This window comes from Anopheles gambiae, chromosome 2 (genome assembly GCF_943734735.2).
Source record: "Anopheles gambiae chromosome 2, idAnoGambNW_F1_1, whole genome shotgun sequence".
In the NCBI taxonomy this organism is placed as follows: Eukaryota; Metazoa; Arthropoda; class Insecta; order Diptera; family Culicidae; genus Anopheles; species Anopheles gambiae.
In genome coordinates, this window is record NC_064601.1 from 31,880,818 (window position 1) to 31,907,685 (window position 26,868).

Sequence of the window (26,868 nt, forward strand, 5' to 3'; positions counted from 1 at the left end):
CCTTCATTTTATTTTGTGAAAGCCTCACTTTTTGGCATTAGCACTTCCGAGCAGTTCGGTAAGCTGTCAACGAGACCCCTTGCAATGTGGTAGTGAGAAAAAGTTGGCCACAAAAATCCTCTACCGTTGGAGAAGGGGTTGGTTAAGAATAAGGAAGAAAAAATGAAGAAAGGATAAATGAATAAATTTTTGAATCTATTTCCACCTTTCCGACAAACGCATCCGTAAGAAGCAATGCAGGAAGCGTCAACTGGGTGGACTATGAAATGAAACTACTCATCTACTTTAAAAAAAACGAGTTAAAGAATAATGGGTTTACCTGTTTTCGATTGTGCAGGACAAACGAACAATAGGGCATGAGTACAACAAAGAACGTACTGCAAATTTGCAAAAGATGGGAAAACAAACGACCAAGAATACGATCCACGATGTGCTCGAAGCTTCAACGCTCAAGTCACTCAATGCGCGCAAGCACAGCAGCACACAATCTTGGCCGGATTTGTACCTGCTCTCCATCACGCTTGGAGCGGAAAGGTGAAGATAAATGTACTTCAAATGCCACCGGAGCAGGCGACGTTGCACGGCAAATTGCGACCGAAAGGGAACACCAAAGGGACACGCGGCATGCAAATAAGTTGCATAGCAATATAATGCATTTTTGAGTGCACAGTTCAAACGGGAAGCAGCCCGGACCGGAATGCCAAGCGAACCATCCAACACCACAGTAATCCTTACCTTGTTTATCATTCCAAAGCGCAAGTGTACGCCAGAAGGATAAAAACGAAACGAAGCGATTTTGATTTAAGTAATACTCCGCCCTTCCCCTAGTGCTTCTAGTCACCAAGCTCAACGCACACTCCGGCACAGCCGTATTTATCAATAGCGCATAAAACATCATAACCGGCGGGAACGGTTATCGTACCTGAAACATACTTTCCCACTTAACCACTCGGCAGTAGAATATTGCATCGCTGAATGTCACTGCGGAGCGAGAGCCAGGCGAAACAGGACCGTTGAGTTGTAATAACGGAGCGAAGCAAAAGGAAGCAAGTAGAGGAAAGAAAAAGTATAACTAGTTCCAACTTTTTGTCTAGCAGGAGGAAACTTTATGTCAGCCATTTCAACCTCAACCACCCCCCGTGCGCGTTTCCATCGCGCGATAATTCTAAATAAAGGCAACAAAGAAACGCCCAACACTACTGGCCACCCTGGTAATGCTCTCTGCGTGGCAAGCCATCCTTTTTTTTTGCCACTGCAGAGCTGCCGAGGTGCCGGGTCACGTTTTATTGGACGCCCTCCTCGATGGCAGAGCAGTGCATTGTTGGCGGTCTAGACGGAACACCAATAGGTTGCTTTTTTTCTTTTTATATTTACAGTAAGATGAGCGAAACATAATAACAACACAACCGTGAACCGCTCCGAACATTCAAATGAGCTTCGCAGATGTGTTTGGTGAGTTTGGACAGCGGCGAATAAAAAACAAGTCTCACGGCAAAGATTAGTCCCCGGCGCGCCGGTTCATCTTTGTGCCACAAAGAGGCGAAACTTGATGAGCGCGTTCAAGTTCGAACTTTCGGTTGTGTTTTATGATGCAAAGTAGCTTAAAACATGAAGAGGAAACCGCCATAAACCATGCCATATCGTTTGACGCGCGAAGGAAGCTTTTTGCCTTTTCGATCGTAGTGTGACCTCGCATAAACTTAATTCCAGACAACAAAGGATCGAAAACATAGTTAGGGGACCAATCGAACCCACCAAGCTGCTCGCACTGTCAACCCGGTGCCGGTATCGACGCGAAAGCAATCGAACATTCTGGCACATTACGGGACAGGGCAGATCGATGCATGCATGTGTCAGGCACTACACTGTGTGCGCCATTTCCGGACACGGGTCGGAACGCCAATAGCAAGTGCACACAAGGGTCGTCCAGTAAATGCAAATTATCGATGGAAATCAAGTTTTCTGGCAGGAAGCAAAAGAAATACTGGCGTAAAACAAAAAAAAACCTCTTTTCATACCCCACACAGCGTTCCTTTTCCCACCAGCACGCAAAACCAACATTGCAAACCCGGAAATTGCAAAAGTGAATTGAGAGCAGACACACACACACACACAGCAACAACAAAATGACACTACAATGCATCACTAGAGTAGACGCTGTGGTCTGGTTGTACTTCTGGGTGTCAGTTCTCCACAGTGCTGGAAGCAACAGCAAAAAAAATAGGAAACTCACTCTGGTAACGTACACATAGTGTACGATCACCGACTGTGTCCAATTTTTCAGGGAAATACAGCAACACGACTGCCGGATCGCCACTCACCGCCCGTGTCGATTCGCTTCGATTGTTGTGGGGCAGCACTTGAAGTCGATTAGAAAAGTTCGGGCGAAGTCTGCTAAACGGTTTTCAGGATCGCATCCAAATTGGATCTGGCCGGAACTGTGCATTCCACAGCAAAAATGTGCTCTTTGCAACGGGGAAAACCGTTGAGTAGAGGGCAAACCTTATGATGCACTTCGAACGATTCCTACCATACTCATTGTCTCCAGTCTCCAGCTTCCACTGGAGATTAGAATGTGTCCCTGTGTGTGTGTTTGTGTGTTTGTTTCGTAGAGCACAACGAACTGGTTGCGATCCGTTTGGATGCTGCTGCTGAAACACCACAACACTAAATAGTCTCAAACGCGAAACTCTGGCACACCGTGTAGGGTAACATGGGAAAAGATGGTCATGTTTACGATAATGCTCTATATCTCTTTGAGTAAATCACTTCACATTGATGTTTAAACACTAATGAAATTACACACAGCATGGTCACAGCAAAATGGTCACAGTGCGGGGCAATATATTAAAACAGGGGTCTACCAAACGAAGGCCCGCGAGATCCTATTATGCGGCCCGTGGCGACTTTGTAAAGGTTAAAATAAGTATTTAATTATTGAGACTATTTTTAAAGAAAATGTTATTGTTGCCTTTCAGAGACGTAGACCAAGCTTAAATAATAGAATGCTATAGAAGTTTTGTATATTATGTTAGTATTTTCTTATACAGACGAAATTTAAACGTTCACATTAGATACGGACAATGGAAAAATGGCCCTCATCACCATTATATGTGAAGCAATGCGGCCCGCGAACTGAAAAGTTTGGAGATTCTTGTATTAAAAAATGAAACGTCAAAGCAAACCGGAAAAAATGTACATCCACACCAGTGAAAAGGTAATTTAACGGCTTTTTGAGGTACTTTAGATTTGATTTAGATTAGATTTGAAGTTTGGGTTTTGATTTGTCTTTAACTGTACTATTGTGATATGCCGTTTGAAGTATCCTATTTTAAAATTAATAGATAAGTTATCATGAACCATACATCAGAAGCAACTAGCCCCTAGCGGGTTGTGTAAACTATTATTCGCTATTTGCTAACTTCTTTCCTTTAACTATTTGCTAAAGGAGATTCTCTAGGAAGCATATGCTGAGCACTAATTATTGTATGTCCAAATATTTTACTAATTTAATACGAAATCAAGGATATTAAACGGTCGTAGTATGCATCAAACATCAAATTTAATTATTTTTCAACAGCTTCAACTTTCAATTAAATTGTACATTTGCTTATAATGCAGGTGACCATTTTGTCCAGCATGATCATTTGGCTCCCTGTTCTCCTACACCTGAACTGCAGCAGAAGAGCATGTTGCAACGCTGCATGTATGCATGAGTCACCTCGAGGAGTAGGAACGGCAACGATTTGGCACACACAAAAAAAAAAAAGAATGCCGCTATGCAGAGCTCCCGATGCGTTTGGAATTCTTCCCCGAGAAAACGGTGCAGATTTATACCGATGACCGACACATATTCTACACATATCCTGCCCTCTCTCTCTCATACACACACACACGCTTGTGTCGTTCCGCTACTGTAATGCTCTGTGGTGGCACCGAACCACAAAGCCCAAGAATGCCAAACGCTACCGATGGAGCGGAGAGGAGAGTGCCAGAAAGCTGCTGCCAGGGAAAAGCTGGTCAAACTTTTAACCCTTGAGCGTTGGTTTTGTTGGAGTTGAACCAGAACGATGGGATCAGCCGTCCCGTGACCAGCCACTGCCGGACAGTGTGGCAGACAGAGGTTTGGCGGAAAGGGCAACAATGCATTCCAAAAATCTGCATTACTATTGCTTGCCTATTTTTTTGTTGTTGTTTTTGGTTGCCGTTTCTACTACCACTACAGCTGAATGGGATATCGTGAGACTAGGTCCGGTTTCGTTTCAAGAATCCGGACCATGCATCTGCAATGTCGGCCTGCTGACGCAACACGTCTAGGATGCGCTTACATATGAACAGATGCTTGCAGGGGGTGGTTGTGTGAGGATTGCGTTGGCTTCGCTCGTTTTCTCTCGTTTCGTACGTTAAGCTGCCGATTAAACGTAGCGCAGATGGGAGTGGAGAAATTTTCACAACTCAGCTTTTGACCAGCTAGAAGAACATGTACGTGGCACTAGAGTACGCTACGTGGAAAGGGAATGGAATGTTGTCTGAGCATCAAACAGCGCTGAGCATTCGTGGAATGTTCCAATCTTTCTCGATACGAAACATCGATCTACTATCTGACTATCAACCGACGTTATGCCACGCATCGCCTTCGCTTACATGTACGTGTGTTTGTTCTTGTAAAAAATCACTACTAAAACTGGAGATAGCTCAGCTGGCACTTTCGACACCTTGACTGACTGATGGGGCATGGAACGGATTCGCGCGATCGAAGGTTTGCCTGAAGCTCCTCGATATGCCATGCAAAAAGGAAGAATAGGAAATTGTTGCTGATACGCACGGCACGAAGAGCACATGAACACCGATACACCAAAATACACCAACGATCCAATATTGCTGAAAACTATCCATCATCATCGAACGGGGAAGTATCGCTACAACGGCAGCGTGAACAGAGAGCTACGTTCGGCATGTTAACTGCAACGGTGCTGCTGCGACCGAGCCATTATGACAGCCAGGGCAACTTTTATTAAAGAAAAACAAAAGCTCCAGTAGCCGCATCGTTCAGGACAGCAGCTACCGTTCTCCTTGCCGAGCGAAGGGTTGTTTTTTGTTTGTATTTTTGAAGCAAATTTTCGAAACTTTCTCTCGAAAACCATTAAGGTCCCTGCCCGGAATAATGGAGGATTTCCACTGCAAAGGGTGATCGGTAGGGAGGAGGAGAAGGGAAGACATCAATCACAAGACCACCTCATAGGATGAGAAGCCAAACTCCCGCACAGACTCACACACCCAAGGAAATGAGAACCATCTGTGTCAATCAGCAATCCGTTCATCAACGATTCCAGGCAGGTGCGCACCTCCTTCCATCATCTCGAGAGCACGCACTAACAAATTTATCCCACAATTTGTTGGAAATGGGAAAGCTGCAAAGGGATAGGGTACAGAAGGGGGAAATGATGATGAGGCTCTCCCAAAAACATGGACAGCCGAGAAGGAAAATATTTTCTTTACTAAGCTTTGTGCAACCTTTCTCCCCCAAAGTGCCGTCCGATGCATGCAAGGCAAAAACGCACGCACACCGCACACAAATTCACACAGCGACTCCAAATCCCTGTAAAGTCATCCTTTCTCCCCCACCGTCCCTTCCCACAGACCCTCACCACACCAAATTTACCATGTTGGAATAGGATCAACATTTTCCATTCCGCCCCAGTTAGGGTTGGTAAAACCGAAATCGATCAAGCGGAAAAAATCATCAAATTAATCCCCTTTACGGATTCGCTCCCCAACGACGAGGCGGACAAGTGGATCTTTTCCGGAGTTTGTGGACGGCTCGGTGACCGCAGGAGCCCTAGCGATACGTTTCTCCCTGTTGGGGCTCTTTTTTGCTGCTGTCGTTTTGCTCCTCCATCATTGTCATCGGTCTCGATTTAAATCTGCCAGTTTTACGCTTCGTTGAAAGTTTCCGCGAACATTCAGATTTGTGCTAAACTTCACGAACGGGTTACGGACTGCGGGGCCCGACCGTTCCCGATTCCCCGCACACAGACGCTTGGGCTTGGGGGAAACGGGAGGCGCTCGCTTCCCAAACTTTCCCAAACCGGAGCCCTTTTCCCTTTTTGGAAGCCCAACCTGCAAGCGGTGGAAGTGAAATAGCGGCGAACTCATCACGCGACCACGGAAACCCATCCGCCGCAACGCCATCCCAAAGTGCCCAAACCACTGTTTGGGAGGCAAAAAAAAGGGTTCACCATTTGGGCTGTGTGATTAAGGCAACTAGGCACGGGGGAGAAAACGAACTAGGCACTACAGGCGTATGACAAGCGACCGAAACAGACGCACCGGCTCCAAATGGGATAATCGGTGGCGTAACAGTGGCGTGTGTCCAGCGGCGGGAAGGCTTTCCCGGAGCAGCAAGGAAAAGGTTCGAGTCAGCGAAACGTGTCCCGCCGGATGAGTGTCTCAAGGGGTCGACAGTCAGTTGGCGAGGCGGATAATTCCATCTCGTGCACTGCCTGGGTTGGGTGCCAAATTGGTCAACGGTACTGGCAATGTCTGCAGCAGTGCTGCCCTTTTGCTCTGGCGAGGCGGGTTTTAACAAAAAAAAAATATTTCCCGTCGGACAAATGAAGTGCTCGCGACAAGTGCACTCGAGCAGAATGGGGGCCAAGGTTTAATTCACTGATCCAATTAGCAGTGCTCATTGCACGGTCCAATGAGCGAAAGGGTTTATTCGGCGGAGTTTTGTTGATTTAAAGCAAATACAAATGCACTGCAAAAAAAATATCGCCTTTCTATGTTTTGTATGTTTTGTTTATTTGATGTGCCAACAAAGTAACTGAGGACTTTGTTTCTGGTCTAATGAGTTATGCAGTTTTCGAGCTTTGCTAGCGATAATTCTTACGACCCTCCTAGTCTTACGGTCTATAAAACGTTGTTCAAATTGTTCAAATTAAGCTATTGAAACGGTATACACCGCTGTGCAGGTTTATTCCAAGAATGAAACTGTGGATGACTTGAAAGATTTGATAGAAAAAATCTAACAGCATGCAAAGAGACAGACAGCATGTAAAGCATGCAAAGAGCATAGGTCGCAGTAACTTAAATCTTTAGAAAGGTCAAACCATGGCAGATTACGAATAGTTAGTCTAGTGAACCTGCACTGTATCGACTCAAGTCTACCTATCTAAACTGCAGAGCGGGGCGTCCAGGTTCCGGAGTTCAACTCCAAGATTGAGCGAACTAACGAGGCGCAGACTGCTTGACTGCAGGCACATCGAGTCTCTACCGTATTTCTAAGTATAAACCGTTCCTTATTACGAAATCAAGCATTCGACTCGCCTTGTCTATCACAGATTTGTAGTGGTCATCAAAGATAAGATTCCTGTGAATAATGGTTGTCAAGACTTTAGATATAAGCTAAGGGACGGCTCTTACGAGAATAGCTACCAACGCACCCCACTTCTGAATCACCAATATTTGCCAGTCGAGATGTCAAGTTAAAAATAGTTAAGAAAGTATTTATATAATAGAATTAAATTAAGCTACAAAATACAATAAAAACAGATTGGCCTTATAGCGTAGATATGACACAACGCTGCTCTCGATCCGAGCTAAACAATTTACACCAACCATTGGTACAATAAAACAAATGAATAATTGAAAAGTTTAAATCGTGTTAACTACCGTATCATCAAACATCTTGTGAAAACGATTTCGGATTAAAATACAGTGGTCAATTAATTTAAATACTGTGGGATGATTATTTTTCACCATACGATCGCCTCAACGCAGCCAGCGGTTAACCGGGCGGAACCATCCGATTTCATTGATTATCCTCATTTCACTTAATTGCATTACACACTCATCCACTCAAATGCCGACCCCTTGCTCTCTAGAACGCGATAAAACGTCCGGCACAACACGTTGATTTACTGGACATGCGGTTCTAAATTCCGTTAAGCCAAGCGCTACATGACCATCAAACAACACCACCGCGCGCCGGCAACTGAGGATCATAGGAGGAATAAAAAAAAAGCCCTACCGGCAGCAATTATCCGCCACCACACAGTCCACACCTCGGGACCGTGGATGGACTAAATCGACCAAAATGGATCATAAACATCCTGTCAAAATTAACGAGCCAATTCACGCGCGCATGGTTCAACATTGGCAGCAACGCGAAAAAGAAAAAAAACAAAAATGAAACCAAACGATGGTTCGTTCCATTTCGATGGGATGTTTTTTGTTGCTTCTTGCTGCTTCTTTTGCCGGTGGTAGGTGTAATACAAATCGCTTCATTTATACTTTTGCCGCCCAGTTTGACGTCCGAACGTGGCACGGCTTCAAAGTCCAGTCGGTGTCCGTCCGGCTCTCTATCTTTCTCCCGGTTTGGCCCTTGGTCGATACAACAAGAAAAAAAAAAGATAAAAAACAAAAAGCCGACAAACCAACGCAACTAAGTAAACCAACAACGCGGCACAGTGCGGTGGTGCGAACAAATTATGAAATCGATGCACAGAAGCAAACTTTTCGTCCTTTGCGATAAGGCGAAGTGACGGAAACCAAAGTGAAGCAACCAACCAAAAAAAAAAAGGGAAAGAAAAACAAATTATTAATGATTACACGTACCGCGCGCGATGGTCGAACGGAGAGTCGGACACATTCCGCCACGTGACGGTGGTCAGCGCTGCCAACATAACTGATCAATTATCATGGATTTTTATTTTCCCTCCCGGCGCCCTAGTCGTGATAGGAATTCTAAGAAACGGACGCCCTTTGGCCGAACTGTGCCGTGTGGTGGAAAAGCGAGAAAGCAACCACCAATCGGGCGTATGATTGAGAACGCTTATGGGAAACGTTAGTGTGCGGACCATCCGGAGCCGGTAAAGTTTGGTTTCCAGCTCTCCCTCGGTAACGAGCAACTTTGGAAATGATTATTAAGTGATCAAATTAAACAACCGCCGGGCACTTTCATCAATCGACGATGGGCGCTTTTGCTCCGTGGCTTTTTTTTTTGTTCGCTGCTCGTGTGAGGGACAATTGTGGGGAGTTATAAATAAATGTAGTCTATTTTCCTCGCTTATCACAATCACAGTGCCACACACACGCGCCGATTGTCCACTAAGGTCGAAAGAAAAGGCTCCATTTTATTAGGCAATGTTTTATGATGTCCGTCCACTATCGCCTTCTAATAATAGTGCCCACGATTGGAGACAATAAACAAACCGGGCCCTTTATTGCGTTCGAGCACAGAACCACCTGTGGTGCAATGGATCGTTTCGTTCCGGCAGTGAGCAAAACCAGCAAAAAAAATAAAGCATAACTTACCTTCATTGCCACATTTCTGCGCTAAAAATACAAATTACCACCCAGCGCAAAGGATGGCAAAACGGTTCAGAAGGTGTAAGAGGCGCAAGTCCCGCCGGTGAACCGGAGCACAGTCCGGCCAGGAGCGGCAAGGACTCGAAGGAAAGGATTACGAGACAGTTAGCGAGCCGACGCCACCGCCGCCGGCGGCGTTTGGGAATAAAAACCACTTGATGCATTATTTATGAGCGCCGAAAGCGCGGAAAGTGAAAAACGAATATGCTGTTTATGGGGAGTACAGGGCACCAGGGAGGACAAAAAAGAAACCAACGAGGCTCGTCGGCGGTCGGCCGAGCGCGACGGAATAGTGATACGAATCGTGCCCCCACCATTGCTTAGAGGGGGGCACGAACCGGACTGCGGCCGCGTGGCAGAGCATGTGGCGGCTCGTTAACTGACCAGCACTACGACGGGCCAGCATGACCGCATACAATCGAGTGCTTCGAGTACTTAAGCGAAGCGGACGATTTCGTCTTGGGCGGTTTTGGCCAAGGCTGGCCGCTTTTTGCGTGATGTGCGAGACAGCGCGCCATATTTTACCGTTTCATGCGAACGCGAACCAAGCTAAGCGATAAATTTGGGGCCCTCACTACGATCCAACGAACTCCGCGAGCTACATACTAGCAGGAGGGAGCCTAGGGATACTAAAACATGCCTTTTTTGTCCATCGCTTTCGCTCTCCCGCGTGTCCAAATTTATGCACATATACTATGCCACCTAATGCTTCACACACACACACACACACACCCGGCATGGTGTCTTCCTTGGTTCCCGGCGACGAGAACGGCCACACATGGCGCTGTTGGTGCTGCCACGCCGGATGGTTTTTGCCGTTCCATTTCCGGACTACGGCCCCGTGGACCTTCTTTTGCGGCGCCTTTTTTCCATCGGCCTGATAATGCCGGACTGGTATTCACGTTCGGGCGCGAGTTGTATTTATCTTTCTGTCCGCTTCAACGTTTCGTCCTCACTCTCTCCGGGCGACAAAAACACACACACACACACACACACACAGCCGGTTCTCGGATAGGTGGGCGCTGCGAGAACGGGATTGTTGCCTTCTTCCCGCATAACATTATACCGTGTTGCCGAGAAGGCTGTAATGCTTCGGGCATTACATGCCTTTCCGCTCAATGTTTTTTTCCCCCGCTACCCCGCTGCGATGGGTGGAAGGAGGGGCGTGAAACACTCAGCAGAAAAGACACATTACACAACAACAACAAAAAGAACCACTACTACTGGGCTGCTGCTTTATCGGACGGACGGTGTATACATATCATACATCGGTCCAGGAGGATCGGCTCCAAGGTCGGTACCGGTCCTTTCCCAACGCGCACTCGGCGGGGGTTGCTTGCCGAAGGGAAAAGATTTGGTGGCCGTTTACATCCGCTCGGGAAATTCGGAAAACACGAATCTCTACTCGCAACCAGCACCGAGGGGGAAGCTGTACCGTGTGCTGCACGATCGTCACGTGACGGGCCAGGAAGTGACGCAAACTGGGAAATAGTTTTCCGTTCCATTCCAGTTCCGCACACGGCACAGATTTTGCTGATGTGACAACGGAACAAACATATCGTACTGGTGTGGCTGTGGTGTGCTGCCTTGACGTGCTGTCCGATTTTGCGATTTGCACTTGCGGAGCTAGCATCGAGACACTATCACGGATGTGACCGAACGAACGGGTGGTTGGCCAGCATCCAAACCGAGTGGCGCCAGCAGTACAGCAGCATCATCAACCCTGTTCCAAGGTCTGACCCTTTTTCCCGGCAAGTAGTGCCCTTGAAAGATGGACATTTTTCAACCGACAGAAATGTTGGAAAAGGTTTTTATCACTTTTATTTAACACAATAAATTACATCACATCGAACGCGTCTGCACTTCTCTTTTGGCACATTTCCCGCGTCCCTGAAAATAACGCTCACACAGACACACAATTGCAAAGCCGAAAGCTATTTACTTGCTCGCTGCAAATGTATGCAAATGATCACAGCGTGTATGCTGGCGGGGAAAATGTGCCCTTCAGCCCACTGGGTGGGTACATGAATTATTCGCGCAATCTCATGCGTAAAAGCCGAACATTCGGTGCTGGGATAAACACTTCTCCGAAACAAACACCCATCCGGGTTGATGGAACCGAATGTCCCCCCGGGGCTTTTCCCATGCATGCTCCACAATCCACGGACACAATTGAATGTGGTTAAAGTGACCGAACGGAGCCATGGTGTTTTTCCGCTTCGCCTTTTTAGTGGCGATACTATTTTAGCCCGGCCGCAGGTTATCGGTAAACTCAATTCGGTCACTCGAGATCACTCGCGCAAGTGCGTGCGTGTGTGCATTTCGATTGAAAACCCGAATCAAATTACCCATCGATGGGAAACAAAACCCCAAGCTGAAAAACAACGACGTTAAATAAATATCATCATCGATTGGTCGCCACCGCACGACCGTTTGCCAATCGTTCAGTTTCCTGCGTGTGCTAATTGGCGCTCGTTTGTGATAAAAACCCGACCGCCAGCAATTTTGTACTCTCATGCACCCTCACTCGGCCCCGTTGCCAGTAGCAATGTGTAAAAAAGTACACTCGAAGTACACGTTCGGCAAAAAAAAGGAAAACTTACCGAAATGAATGAACAAAAACAGTGGCTACTGTTAAGCAAATGATACAAAAAATCAGAATATAACGTATGGAACATTAAAAAAAACCACTCACACACATACACAATTTCCAGCGACCCACCCGGAATGCAAACGCAAGAAAAAAAATCGTACTTGCCGGACCATCACTACCCTGAACGCAGCACGCCAAGGATCAAGGGCTCGCAGCGAATGAATAAAAAACTACTTAATTACAACTTATCGCAGAGAAAGAGAGGCCTAGAGAAAGGTGCTTGCTGCCGGGGGGTCCTTGCGTCCGGAATCTGGCATCCGGATGAAGGGCAAGATGGTAATTAGTGATAACTAAATTTAAATTAAAAGAATGAAACATTTCCGGGGCCCCTACCGGACACCCGTCGTGGGTCACTTCCGGACAGAGCGTGAAAAGAGGAGGAGCAAAAGGAAAAAGAGAGCCACCGGGAGGCTACCAACATTCCAGTCCTTTTTTTATTATTATTATTTGGGAGCAACCAACGGAAACGAGTGCGAAACGAAGGCCCGTTTGAGTTTTTTTGCTGAGACTGGGCTTTTTATTCTGCTTTTTTGCCCTTCTCCACTGTGTACTTCAATCTTTCGGACACTCTGCAGACATAATCTTTTGCAATGAAGCGGAGCTGTCCGAGAGCAATTGGTCCCTGGTGTTTTCTGGCTTGAGAGAAAAAAAAAACAACGAGAATGAAAGATGGTTAAACGGCTATAAAAAAAAAACACCGAATGCAAGAAGCAAGTTGAACCTCAATGTCAGCGTTGAGAATGCGGCGCTTAACTTATGTTCCTAAGCAAATTAGCAACTTTGAACTTATCATAAACCATTCCCACGAGTGAGGACGGAATGAAACGATGGCGAATGGTGCGAACGGGGCTGGGAGGAGGAAAAACTTTTGTTTACTTTCAACCACTACTGATGCGCCGGGCAGCACAGCAGCAAGCGGCAGGAAGCCAGGTGAAGAAATATTAAACTTATAAACTGTTCGTAGCGGACATTGCTGCTGCTGCTGCTGCTGATTTCTTTGCTCATCTAGATTCTCGGTGGTAAATTTAATAAAAACAGAAGTTACCCCCAAACTAATCACAACTGATCCGAGGGATGGAGAGCATATTTCTTTACAAGATTTTTTAATGTAATATAATCATGGTGCTTCCCTACCAAAGCAGCTCTACCCAGACCATGGGAAGTTTCTTAGTTGATGCAAGTGCTTGGAGATAGGGTGGAACATTTTTGATAGCGAAGGTTTTGTTCAAAGAATGCAACGAACATATTATTAACGGAATTTCGACGGAACAAATCTGTAACAAAGCTACTGTTCGCTACAAGCACATAGTTTTTTTTTAATTAAAAAATACTTTTTATCACACTTTCTGGCAGCTGTATCACATCGGCTGGGCTTGATTGCGTGTCATTACAATAGGGTGACAATATATATTTTAATTTTAACATTTGCTCCCACATTTCATTCGCGCGTGACTGACATTCGCTCGGACAAAGTTGAAACAAACTATAGAGCTATAGAACAGTAGATGAAACTAAAATTCCTTCATAAGAATGTGAATGATAAGACGCAAATATAAGAGATAAATATATACCATACCTTTTCAAAACAAAACTCTGTCAATGCTAACGTTGTGGAAAGTTGTCAAACCTTGGACAGGTGTTGATAACTCATATTGTAATTATTTGTCAATTAATAAGAGTCAGGCATCGTATTAAAGATTATTTACATTTACAACCAGCAATTATTTAAAATTAGCCCTCGTTTCCCTTAATACAAATTTACTAGATGTACAGTAATTCTAAAATTTCCCAGTAGATTGATTGAACTATGACCTTCCCATGCTTGTTGCATTTGTAATCGTACCATGTTTGCAGTTCATGCTTTTAGTAAAATTTTGTTCTTGCAGCTTTTCGCTATCATGCAGCTAAATGGCTCATCTCCCATCGTTCATTCATTCTGCAACGGATCCTTCAGAACAAAGACCTACGAGAACGTTATGAAACCACCCAAACTACGGGGAATCGGGTTACTTGCACTGTTTAATGGCTTCTTTCGGTTCGCGGACTCCGACAAAGCGAACCCCGCAAAACCACCCTCTCCAGCATATAGACGAATCTCCAAGCGTTCCCCAATCGGTGGGAGTTTGGTTGAAAATTATAAACAGAATGGAATCCACCAAACAAAAACACCACAACAAAAAACATCAACACCTTTGCACACAGTCCCAGACACACATAACATACACACACACAAACATACACAACAAAGGAAGCATTCTTATTTACGTCGGGATGGCATGACAGCAATGAAAAGGATATACTCGCGATGGCACGTCGGTGAGCAACATTCCGGTGCGCTTTCGGTGAACTTGGCGTTGTTACACGTAACGCAACAAACAAAAACCAACTTACTGCCGCTTGCTCTTGTGAAGGGATTCTATAGCGCAGTTTTCCGTCAGAGGGAAAGAAAAAACACACACTCACTCACACACACACATAGCTAAGATGAGAAAAGGCGAGGCGAGAAAAGTCAGGCAACCGTTCGCGGCGTCAACGCTGCGCGTCGCGGTGCGTCCGGTTTCATTTCGTTGGGATAATTTATGTGTTTTAATTAGGCTTCGTGCCGGTGGTCGTGAGTGTGTACAACACCGTCACCCACTTTTCGTGCTCCTTTTTTTGCCTCGGTGTGCAAAGACCAAAACAGGAGGACCGATGGCAACGACAAAAAAGGACAATAAAATAACGACACGCACAAAGACACGCGGTAGGCAAAACATGCAAATGTAGGTGTGTTTTAACAAAAGCCCAAATGGCTGCCCAACTGCTCCCCCGTCAACTGCGCGATAGTTTAAACTCTGACCCACCAAATGGCCTAGTATTTTATCGATTAGAAAAATGTAATGTTTTATTGCATAATTTAAAACCCACGCGTGTGCATCGAACTACTAGCTCATCATTCATCAGTGGCCGGGTGCCTTTGTTGTATACTTTTACAGCAACCAAACATCAACACAAAAGGGTCGGTGATTTTGTGGTTAAAATTAAATGAACAACAGTTGAGGTTGCTCCACAACACAAAGGCGCTCTTTCTAATGAACACCTCTTCAACCTTCCCTGGTGGCAGCACCCAGCCAGTTGCGGGTGGTGTATCAGATTTGACGGCTCAAAGTTTACGTTCGTTCCGCTTCAATCAGGGTACGGCAATCACGGATTAGCTCGAGTGCTATTCAATTAGGGTCCATATATTTATACACTGCTTGCCTTTCCCGCCCCCAGAGCTCACCTCTACCTTCAATAGCCTCTGTACACGCTCAGCCGGAAACGTTAAACGGACGCGTCGATGCGTAATCCTTGCGTGCGGCGGTGGTATTCATGTAAAGGAAGGCAGCCAGTCCCCTTGGCCGGTACCAAGCGGGCAAGGGATTAGTTCGAAAAGCGCCCAATGAATAACGGTCCCATGAACATGAGCCCTGCTCGCCCTACCACCCTACTCCCTGCTCATTAGATGACAGTACCGAATTGTGGTTTTGGAATAACTGTGATTATTATCAGCATTTCCAATTATGCTAATTAGATCAATAAATTATTGTCCCATCGAACGGCAGTATGTGTGTTCCTGTGTGTGCTCGATGGTAATGGTATGTCGGCTGTATGTTCACCTTATTACAGCACGTACTCTACAGGTGCGCCTTCTACCACACGGGGGCATGCCAACCCGACACCGATATTTCGACAAATAATCCTCCAATTTCGAACCGTTTGCTGGGTGGGCGGGAGTGAGAGTGATAATTTTCAGGCAAAGCAACATAATTGGCTTATTGTTGCAGCATTGTGTAGGTAAATTCCCAGCCCTGCTTTTAGCTGCTTTTCCTACAGCGGTACACACATACACATAGACACAAAAAAGGTAGCAATTTGGAAATTTATGCTACCAACCCTGCCGGTTTCCGGGTGGGGAAGAGGGAAGTACAAATAATAGCATCCCGCCGAACGCACAATAATCAATGTCCCTTCCCACGCTACCACCAGCCGCCAGCTCTTATCAGTGTAATATTTTTCTGCACCCTCAACCGTCGTCATCCGCCGAATCACCCTCATGCTCATCCAAAACCAATCTCCGGACTCTGACAATGTGGAACGTGCCGTTCTATACCCTCCCCCCTGGTGCCTACATGCCTACCAAACTACATACGTTACCACCTCGTACGCAAAACGTATCTCCCCCCTGGTGATGGTGCTGCTGCTGCCGTTCTCCCTGAACGGCCACGAATCCCTGAGCAAACAAGGATAAGAAAACTCGAAGGTGTGCGACCGTGCCTTGATTCAGCCAAAAATCACTATCCAAATATGGCAAGTCAGCAATAAGCTGGCAGGGCTGGCAACGGCATTACGCAACGGGGATGTCGGTGAACAGGGACAGCAGGGGTAGGTCAACAAACGATTCATAATTGGATTGGTGGCCATTCGAGCAGAAAAGACCTCACCACTCTCATCAGAATCGTTCATTATCGGCACTCGTTTTGGATCGGGGCGAGGACCAGATCGTATCGAACCGTTCGTTTATTTGTTTTCGCACCTCCGCGTACGTCCCCATTGTCGATGGGATTGATGAAGGGGAGGAGGAGAGGAGGGGGTATACATAATCGATTGAAGCATGGAGCGGGAGGATGAATGGTCCATGGTGCTTCAAGCAATGGGGACGTCCTGGGGAGCAAGGATGCGAGTGCATTATTCCGATTTATTGATACCAATGGCAGCTGTGGTAATGCTGTTCCGTTTATAGAATCCTTATTATAAAAATTAGCAGTATAAAGTGTGTATTTTCTCTATTCAATCAAGGAACAAACATGAAACAAAATCAACAAATTACAGCTACGACCAAACGAATGGACCAACATTCTTTGAAAACAAAAGAAAAATGTCACGGTCGGTCTCATATGAAGATTGAACCCACGACGGACATGTCGTTAAGTCGTGCCAGCTGACGACTGTACCAAGGGACCCGCCCAACGGAGCCTCACATTTGACAGCCACATTCAAACTTGACAATGACAGTTTCAGTTTTTACATGGTCATACTAGAGTTGGCAGCGTTCAATGGAGGGTTTACGACGCCAAAATAAAACTTAGCGAAAACCGATAACTAGTTTACTACGACGAATTGACTTGGAAAATCCTGTATTGTTTTCTTCAAACCCCTGAAGTCTCGTTTTTTTGTTATGTATCCCGTTAATAAATGGAAATTAGTTTTAAAACAATACACCATCCCTACTGTATCGCTAATCAATCAAAACAAACTGTTTCAACCCTCAAAACACTACAACGGTTGGGTGAAATCTCTGAAAATCAACAAAATAACTAACAGGGGCGCACACGGCGACGCTGAATACCATTACCATGAAATTTTATATTCAATCCCCGCACTCAAACACATAACTTAGCTAACTCCATCATTTGCCTTATCTTCTTGCCGTGTTAAAACACTTTTCCCCCACAATCACCACAACGGCGCTTAACTAAGTGAGTCGGATGTTTAAGGTATCATTTGGCACACCTGCAACGATTTCGATTCCGCACACACAAACGAAGACCAAAGGCTCGGAATAGACCGTACACATAACTTATGATTATTCACTCGCCGGAGTGTGGGGCGAAGTGGTGTGAGAATGGAGACAGGGGGAGGATTCTTATTACACACTTCATCCGCTTCCTTGCGAAAGGTTACAGCACAATCGGGACGATTAATATGGAGAATCGATACAATAAATCAACGTAAAACTTGAAGCGTTTTCACGCCACGTTAGCTCCAAAGTGTCTAACACACACAGAGAAGCAGCCCATTACAATATAATGGTGTGGACCCTTTCCGCTTTCTGGAAAACGTTCGGCAAGCATTATACGCGCAACCGGGACAGCATCCCCTGATAAGGTTGGTAGAAAGTGAACCGTTTCCCTCCGTAAGATATTTGCCTTGTGAAAAGCTTCCTCCCCCAGGGCTCGCCAAAAACAACGAGGCACGTGTGGCTGTTTATTAGTTGCCGCTACCATTACCGTCAATGCGAAAAGAAGCGAACATACTTGCAACACTACCAATTCCGCTGGGATAAAATGGGCATTTGCAGCCGTAAGAGCACGAATACCTCGCCGTGTGTGCCACACACATACACACACGCGCGCCAACGAGAATATGATGCTGCGCATCATCCTAATGAAATCAAATCGAATTAATATTTATCGATTACCCTTCACGGAAGCTGCAATCAGGCACATTCGATCGCAATGTACGGTGTGAAGGCAAAGTTCGTTCGAAAAAGGAGCGATAGGGAACACCTCGAACACCCGAGACGGGAGCAACAACGACAACAGCAAAAAAAAAGCGCGGAAAGCGTGAGAATGCCAAGTGGCTCGATTCGACACAGTCGGATGAAAGCACTAAAGGACACTCGGCACGAATCTGCCAAAAACCCTCGGGTCGTATGTGCACCGATCATACGGAAATGTTGCGCGCAAAGCAGCCCGGGCCGTTCCCGGGCGATAATGATGATATCGAAGGCTTTTATCGTTCAATCGTGGTGGTGTGCTGGGCCGCATGGGAAATATCCGAGTACAATTCGAGAGTGTGGTGCACGCGCGTACGACAATGGCAGTGGCGCAGGATGCCAGAATCAGGTTCGCAAAACTGTCCCGATTAGATGATGTTGCGAGCAGGGTGTGGATTTGTGAGGGACGGTTGGCAGAAGAAATTTGGAACTGAATCTGGAGTACGAGATGCGACTGATTGAGGCGTTTTTTCCCGCAGGTTTGCGCGTTTGTTCCCTCTTCCTGTCCTGTTCGCCTGTCAATCAAGTGAAGTCTTCGATTCACTCGAGTTATTGGCCTGGTGCTTTATGATGGTATAACGTTTAACGTAATCTGAATGGATATGATGCTTTCAACAGCCCATTGTATAACATTGTATAACAACATTGTATAACAACTCTAACATTACAGGCATTTAAAACAATATTAAAAAAAAAACTTGAAGCTTTCACCAGAATCAGATTTCTGAAAAAAATGCTTTCAAAATATTGTTATTGATGTCTGTTAATAATGGGGATTAATTACAGCTAGGAATGAGGTGACTATGAACTGTTTCTAAAACAGAAATAAAATCAAAACACTGAACACGAGTTTCACATAAAGGCTTTCTTACAAATCTAACTGCAAACCAAAAATACAAATACCTTCTTCTCAAATCAAACTGGCGCAGACGTTCTAGCTTGGTTTCTAGATTTGTAGATTCAATTATCTCTAGTTATTTCGGGAAAAAGGAGTCTTAATCTTCTGATTCCTGAAGCAAAGCTAAAATCATGTATTAAAAAAAAGCATTAAAAACAGAACATGTTCTTCATATCTAGATATGTATGACGGAAATAAATCCATCCAACATGTGCATATGTCTATCCACAATTAAATTATATGTCATTTGGGGCAAAATTGGTGAAAAATGCATATGACATCCTGTTCAGAGTAACGAAGCACATTGAATCATCTTTGTCGATTCAGAAGATTCAGAAGCTAAGATACAATTACAACACGGAAACTCGTCCTATTTGAATTAAAAGTCGATGTGTTGCCAAGATGAGACGTACAATGTATTCCTTAAAACGAAATTCACACGACATTACTTAAATATTATTTTTACTATGTTTACAGCTATGTTAAGATTTAAACATTTAAGAACTTTATATTTAATTGACTAGCGCAGTATATTATGGAAATGGAAAGTGGTGAGTTCTATAATTGGCGATCACTGTCACAATATCTATAAACAATCTAGAACTTCAATTTAAGTCAAAGTAGAATTTTGACCAGAAACTAAAACTAATTGCATCGTATGCAAAATAACGCCCCACACTGAACGACCAGCTCGCATTCACTACATATCAAACCAGCAATCATCCTGCCGTGCCAGAGTGACACCGAAAAGTGTTATATTTTCTTCCCCTTCCACCGGGGCACTACTCAAGCACACCACAGACCACAGGTTCTGTCGCACCAGGCCGGAGAGAGAGTACGCCGCTTGAATGTGAGTGTTCGCGCAACGGGGGAAAGTGCCCGGCCGTACAACACACAATTCGTTCATCATTGCTCATTGAAAAAGCGACAACAACTTCCTCCCCCCCCCCCCCAACCAGCAGGAGGGGCCGCCAGCGGTGGTGATGCAAACAATAGTGTTGCGCCTTAACGACGGAACTGAAGTGGCGGATGCTAGTATTATCCTTCTGCAAGCGTATCGCTTCGTTCCGGCGTACTACGGGGCGTGCATAATGCAAGCGGGGGAGAGGACAATTGCACTAATAATGTGCACTACCGACCGCCTGCCAAGCCGGATCATCATCATCGTTGTCCTCGTAGCAGTCGTCGTCGTCGGTCGTTGCGCGCTGCTCTATGAATCTCCGTTTTTGCGAACGCGCGCTGCCACCAGTAAGACCAGTGCAGAGTGGGCAGAGCGAGGTGTACCAAGCAGCAAGCAGACAAATTACTTTCAAACTCAACTGAATGAAATTAGTTTTTCCAGCACGAGATTGTTTGGAGCGGAGTGGCCGGTTGGAGCGAGTGACGGCACGGGACAAAACCGCCGGAAAGATTTCTTGTCGCATCCGTAACCGAAACCCGAGACTTCTCTTCCCCCTTCCTGTTGCCACCGTTCAATGCTGCCTGTCCTGCGCCCGCTTCTTACCGCTCTCCGCGCACCAACAAAAGGCTCACCGCACGGGCAACAGTTCCGGAAAAGTTCCGGCAAAAGTGCCTTCAGTTAGCAGATCGGAAAAAAGGGGCCAAAAATTATTATGCATTTGCAATGAGCAGCCAAAGCGACGCAACGCAAACACCCCGTTTTTTCAACCGTAGGATGCTCCGGGGGTCGTTGTAAAAGTACAAACTCGGGAGCGTTACAAAAACGGTACAAACCGCTCCGAACCTTCTCTGGGCAGCAGCAGCAGCAGAAAAAGCGAAAGCATACATACAACCCCAATTCTTTGTTTTTGTGTTTTGTTAAACTCACCCAATAGGCAGTGTGAGTGAAATGGTGTCGCACAGAATTTGACCAGCGGAACCGACGCCGGAGCCAAGCCGAAAAACCTTCCGATGGCCGTTGCTTTTTACATCGTTTGGCAGGCGAGCGCGGTCGTGCACACACACGCAGACTCCATTAAGGCACTTCAACCGGTTCCGCGCCTAACACTAAGGCAAAGCCCTCTCCCCAGCATCATGATGGCATCGTTTCACACACACACATACACACTAATACAAACTCAAATACAGCTGGTGGGGGAAAGAAACACGCGCACCACAAGCTAGGCAATCCAGTAGAAATGGGAATGAAACTTGTTGAAAAGCCATTTATTTTTCATTATGAATAAAATTACTGAATTTTCCGCTCCGGATTGGCGGACCTGTGGGTTTGGGTGAAGCAGCACTCGGAATGTGTACTCATTTTTTGTGCCGCTATCCACTTGGTCTTATGTTCACATTCCCCAAACGAGAATATGGTTGGAATGTTGACCGCGCTTTTTTTTATTCTTCTTGGCCCACAGCCGAACGGTCTTGTGTGTAGTAACACAAGCATGGTTTGGTGCTGCCCCAGTCTCCCTCAACGGGCAGGCTTGGGGGTGTACCGAATAGGGGGATGAGAGTCAGTGCCAAATTAAACGCTGTTTGCGCTTTCTGCTGCCAATTTAGTGTACGCTGCCGGAAGTGAAGGATGCATTATGCATGTGTACGCTACGCTTTTGACCCACGACGATTCCGACAGTATGGTTGCCGCCGTGCGCGCACACGACGAGCGTGAATACAAACCTGCCCAATGGGTGTGGCGTGTGTGAGGCTTGCTGCTTATGTGTTGCTGCTTGAGCAATGTTTTCTGCCATTTCGGGCTGGAAGTACATATACTCGTAGGGATCGGTAGGAGCTCATTTGTCTGCTGTAAATAGTGATATGAACATTTGTTTTTTTGTTTTTCTACGAACTTTTCCTTTTGTTTGTATTATGCTCTATGTTAAAAGGATGTACGATTCTGTTTAACATATTCTACCCAGCGAAATGTAAGCTGCAGGGACGCGTAACAGGACGAAGGATGTGGCACCCACAAAAGAGCTTTTCACTCAGCTCTTACAACTTTTCAGAAAATTTTACCTCAGTTTTGCTTCACAAAAGCAACCAAGGCAGCTAATTTCGCGCCAACGCAGATGAATTACCAAGAAGCTTTTGTAATGTATACCATTCAATGTTCGCCTCAAAACATCGTCGCAAGTTATTTTTTGAAACATTTCCTTGGTTTTTTTTTCAGAACCACTTTCAAGAAACCTTACACTTGATTTACTGCCAGTACCGAAAATCGCATGAATGTTGTGCGTTAATTTTGGAAGATAAAGTTACTGCCCTACCCATTAGAACGGAAAGCCCGCCAATGGATGCATGCTTACCTTCCACCGTGCCGGTGTAGATCCGCGACAGATCGTAGTCCAGCGGGCCCTCGGTGTTCTCGATCTGGACGTCCTGGGAAAACACCGACCGCGGGTCCTCCCGCAGCACCAACCGGAACTCGCTGGAAAAAGGGGGAAAGGGGAGAGGAAAGAGGTTGAGTGCACTATTTAGTTGCTGGGGAACGCAAGAGACAAACTACCGACACTAATCTCCCAAACACTCCCAATAGCGGCTTGTTGCGGCTGCGGTGACGTGGAAACTTTTCACATCTAAACTTGTACCGGCCAAACCGTACCGACGGTTTGCTGTAAATACCCTGCAAGCAGATACAGCGGCCGTCGTGTGATAACTTATTACCGCCAAACCCGCCCCCGCCCCGTTCTTCTGCTGCCTATCGCACAGTCCACCATCGTGGAAAGTCTGTTCGTTTCGCTCGTTGGATTTTAAGTCGCTTCATTTTATGGAAGAAAAATGGGCTCCGGTAGGACATCCAGGTTTAGCCCTAACGCACCGCAACTGTGTCAGTGTGTTGTCGCGCACAGCGCGAGAAAACTCCGGGTACGGTTCTAGCATCTAGGCGAAAAGAAGATGTATAAAATAAACACCAAACTTGCCCAACCAACCAAGTGTGCTGGCAGTACGGTGCGAAAAGTTTTCCCAACCGTTTCTCGCCTCGCACATACTACCAAAATCGCGACGCGTTAGCCACTTGCCACTAGCCTCAGGCCAGGCCTTCTACCTTCCTCCAAGGTTCCCTGCCCATTAGCCCCTCCCCGGGCCAGCCTCACCGGAAACTTATGTCGCCGGAAAACTTTCCTCGCTCGGTCCAAAAATCAAACTTTCCGGCACATCACCGCACCCGCCAGCTGTAAAACAGGCATTGGAGAAGTGGGCTTTATCGGGGTGACCAGCTGCTGCCAGGGCGGTTTTTGGCAGGCCCGATACTGCTCTTTCTTCCGACAACGGGAACGGGTTTTGGTGGGTCCCTCGTCCCCCGTAAGGGCCACACAAAACCATAAAAGAATGTGAAAACTTTGCCTCAATGTAGCACGCCCGTGTAACGAAGACATTACCCGGTGTCGTGCAAAATTAATCACACCGAACAGGATCGGTTGGGTTCTTCGATGGTTGCAAAACATACGTGTTTGGTGGTTGGAGCAATTGTGTTTGTGCTAGAGCTAGGCAAGTTCCAAGCCGTGTCACCCCGCCGTCGAAGATGAGCACCATTTCTGGAGGCGCACAACAAACACTAAACAAATCCTAGTCTACAGACAGAACCAAACACAATGTGGTGCCTGTCGCTTCGCAAAGAGTGTTTGAACTTCTTCTTTGTCCTTTTGGGCTGCCCGAATAGATACTAACATAGTCGCACTCCAATATTTCGTTGTATCACTACTTTGTACACATTCATTCCGCATCGCAGTAGTTGGCACAACAACGATCGTGGCCCGGTGGACCCATCTCTTCCTGCTAACCGGCAGCTAATCAGTACTGGCAACTACAATGTGCTTTGACCAGCAACTGTGTGTGTGTGTGTGTGTATGACACATAACACATGTACACAACATCCCTGGTCGCCGATACGGAGCAACTCTTGCGTTCTACGCTACGCCCTGCAAGGTACGACTCGCATGCAGGGCGGCTTTAATGAAAATGACTCTCCGAGTGCTGCCCGTGCTTCGTGCGCAGACAGAGGCCTGCAGAGCAGGCTGAAGTCGGTAAATAGCATCGAGTGCAACATCTGCCAACCTCCCATCCAAATGAACCGTGTGGAGGGAGTTTCCCCTATCAAGTGTGTGCACACACCGGGGGTTGAACTGTATTGCTCCTCATCGTCGCATTGCGAATCTTGCTTCCGCTGTCGATGTCCTCCGCCTGTCGATGCAACTGTGTCGATGTTGACCAAAATTTCATGCGACGACAACGACGATGACGACGACGAGGACGATAGCACATCGTCGCTAACCGGAAACTTTTCGTCATGGTCATGCCGTGGTCATTCCGGTCGACATGGGGCTGAAAGCCATCGAACTGGGCTGACGGGGCTGTGAGGCAGCGAATGGTCAGTGCGGCTCAACGAGTGAGTGAATAATGTTGCAACTGATTGGGACGAGGCTTCTTCTCCCCCGGCTTGCGGCTGCGGCACGAGTGTCGTTCGGTTGCCGCTCCGGATTGGATGTGAAATTGTTTTAATACAAATGAAAGAAAACTAATGGCACAATTTGCTTCGTGCAGTTGGTCGGTGGTTTGCCTGTCAGCCGGTTGCAACACGACGACGGTCGACCGGAACCTGCACGCTCGATCCGTGCTGCAGCAGAGGAGCGTTCGTGGAGCCACGGGACAGGATACCTTGCGAGCGGAAGTTGGCTCGTTTGAAAAACGCTGCAGTCGACATTCGACAAGAAGAAGCTAGGGACACAAAATATTGGGAACATTTGTTGTCGCTATCAATTAACGAGGGGAAATGTTTCGCCCCAAAATAGTATTTGTTTTTGGTTAAGTGTGTGCTAAATGATGAAACTTGTTTTGTAGTCGAATTTACAAACCAATACAAACTATTGTATTGTATCACTGTGTTTTAATTAAGGTGCTGCAGTGCTCTGTTGTCTTCGGTCTGCAGCTACTAGCCATCAGAGCAACACCGAACCCCTAACCGCCTACAAGTATGCAAACTGCAATGCATCCGCATGGGAAAAGTTTCCATTATCTCCCTGGTTTTGAAATTTCATTTTAAATTTCATAAAGTATAAAAGCTCAATTGTGCCGCGAATGTTTAGTTTTTGTAGCATAATTACACAAACTTTTACATATTTTATAAATGTACACAAACAAAAATATTATAACAAACAAACGCATTGAGTCTACTCTTCATTTCTGCCTATACTTACCGATCATGAGCCCGAAAGTTTAACCGCACCACATTGGCTGGACCGTACGCGGCGGAACCATGCTCGTAGTTGATGCTCCGGCGGCGCCTTCGGTGCTGCTCGTGGTGCTGGTGGGCCACATCTAGCAGACCGCGGTCGAAACGGGCTGGTTCCCAGTACCGAATGAACGGGTTGATCGTCGAATCGGCTCCTCCAGATGCCAAGGTTGGTACTGCGAAGAAAATATAAGAACAAACAAACACAATGTAACAAATCTGTGGCGCAAAAGGTATGAGTGGTACGGTAGCATATCGGTTCAGCAGCCTCATCGGGGACACTCGATGACCGGAAGGTAATAATTACACGCCGGCTTGAACGACCAGTGTTCAGCTATTTACAATTCCAGCGTACAACCAAAACCACCCAAAACCGAGCATGCGAAAGACATTAGCCCGTCCTTTCCGACTGCTCCGCTACCTTCACATGCATCATAATTAGCTCTCTATCTCTCCCTTTATCTCTCTCACTCGCAGCGCTGTCAAATGCAACAAAATCGAACCCTCGCGCGAAGAGGAAGCGATCGCACACGTGGGAGGCCGCCCGAAGGCATGCATAAATTTTAATCCACCAGACACAATTACAGGATATGCATCGCGATAAGCGGCACGCAGTCGCAGACAATCGTTACATCCGCTTTTCTGCTAGTATGGGTAGCGTGGCAGGCATACAAAGCCACTGTCACACACACACACAGATAAGACGTGTAGATAAAAATTCGATAAGCAGCATAATACATACAAGATGAGGTTAACAGGGAACAGGTTCGGTGTTTGGTGCTCAATAAATGAAGCATTTTAAACACTGCACGTTCTTGCACACGTATAAAATAACACAAAAAAGACTCCGAGCCGTTTGCATTAATTGGTAAGTAAAATCTTTTCACACACATCTGGTTGATTTGTTGTAAAAGAATCTTTAGAGCAAGGCAGAATTAGTAATAATTTTTTATACAACAAATTGGGTTATAAATTTAAAAGCATCTGCGTTCGGTCATCCGATTGCTGTTTCGGGGTATACTTAACCTAATTAATGTCATCTAACGCAAACGAACGAGGCAACAGTCTTTTTAGTTTCCGGATCATCCAACCAATGTAACAATTGAACAGACATCGCGAACCTTTCACACGGTCTGTTTGTGCCCTGCAAACCTAGCGCCCAGCTCAGGCAAACGCTCGTGACAGCAAACAGATTCTAAAGAGTCCAAATTTGCTGTACATATCATTTCATTATGTTCCCGTTTACGAATGGCAACGCCCCAGCATGCAGCATGATGTAAATTAAATTCCCTAGCAGCGTGCATTTTCGCTACTGGAACGTACTCATCTCGGTATCATGCCAATTGCGAACTCTACTCGTGCTTGTAGTATCCGACACACAGTCAACAAAATCTGGCAGGATTGAAATTACATTACGCACTAGCATTCAGACATCCGCCCCTTCGCGCCGTAACAGTTTTGTTAGCTCCGGCAGA

The 26,868-nt window shown here is 46.2% G+C and overlaps 1 protein-coding gene across 2 annotated transcripts in view; it reads right to left on the minus strand.

Annotated features, from left to right (window-relative positions):
* LOC1273746 (uncharacterized) overlaps window positions 1-26,868 on the minus strand; it is a 166,432-nt gene that overhangs the window by 84,555 nt on the left and 55,009 nt on the right. For both annotated transcript variants that reach the window (XM_061646983.1, XM_061646982.1), the window contains exons 3-4: window positions 25,359-25,569; window positions 22,470-22,591 (exon numbers count right to left, since the gene is read on the minus strand). In XM_061646983.1, coding sequence (XP_061502967.1) covers window positions 22,470-22,591; window positions 25,359-25,569 — 333 coding nt within the window. The remainder of the gene's footprint in view (window positions 1-22,469; window positions 22,592-25,358; window positions 25,570-26,868) is intronic.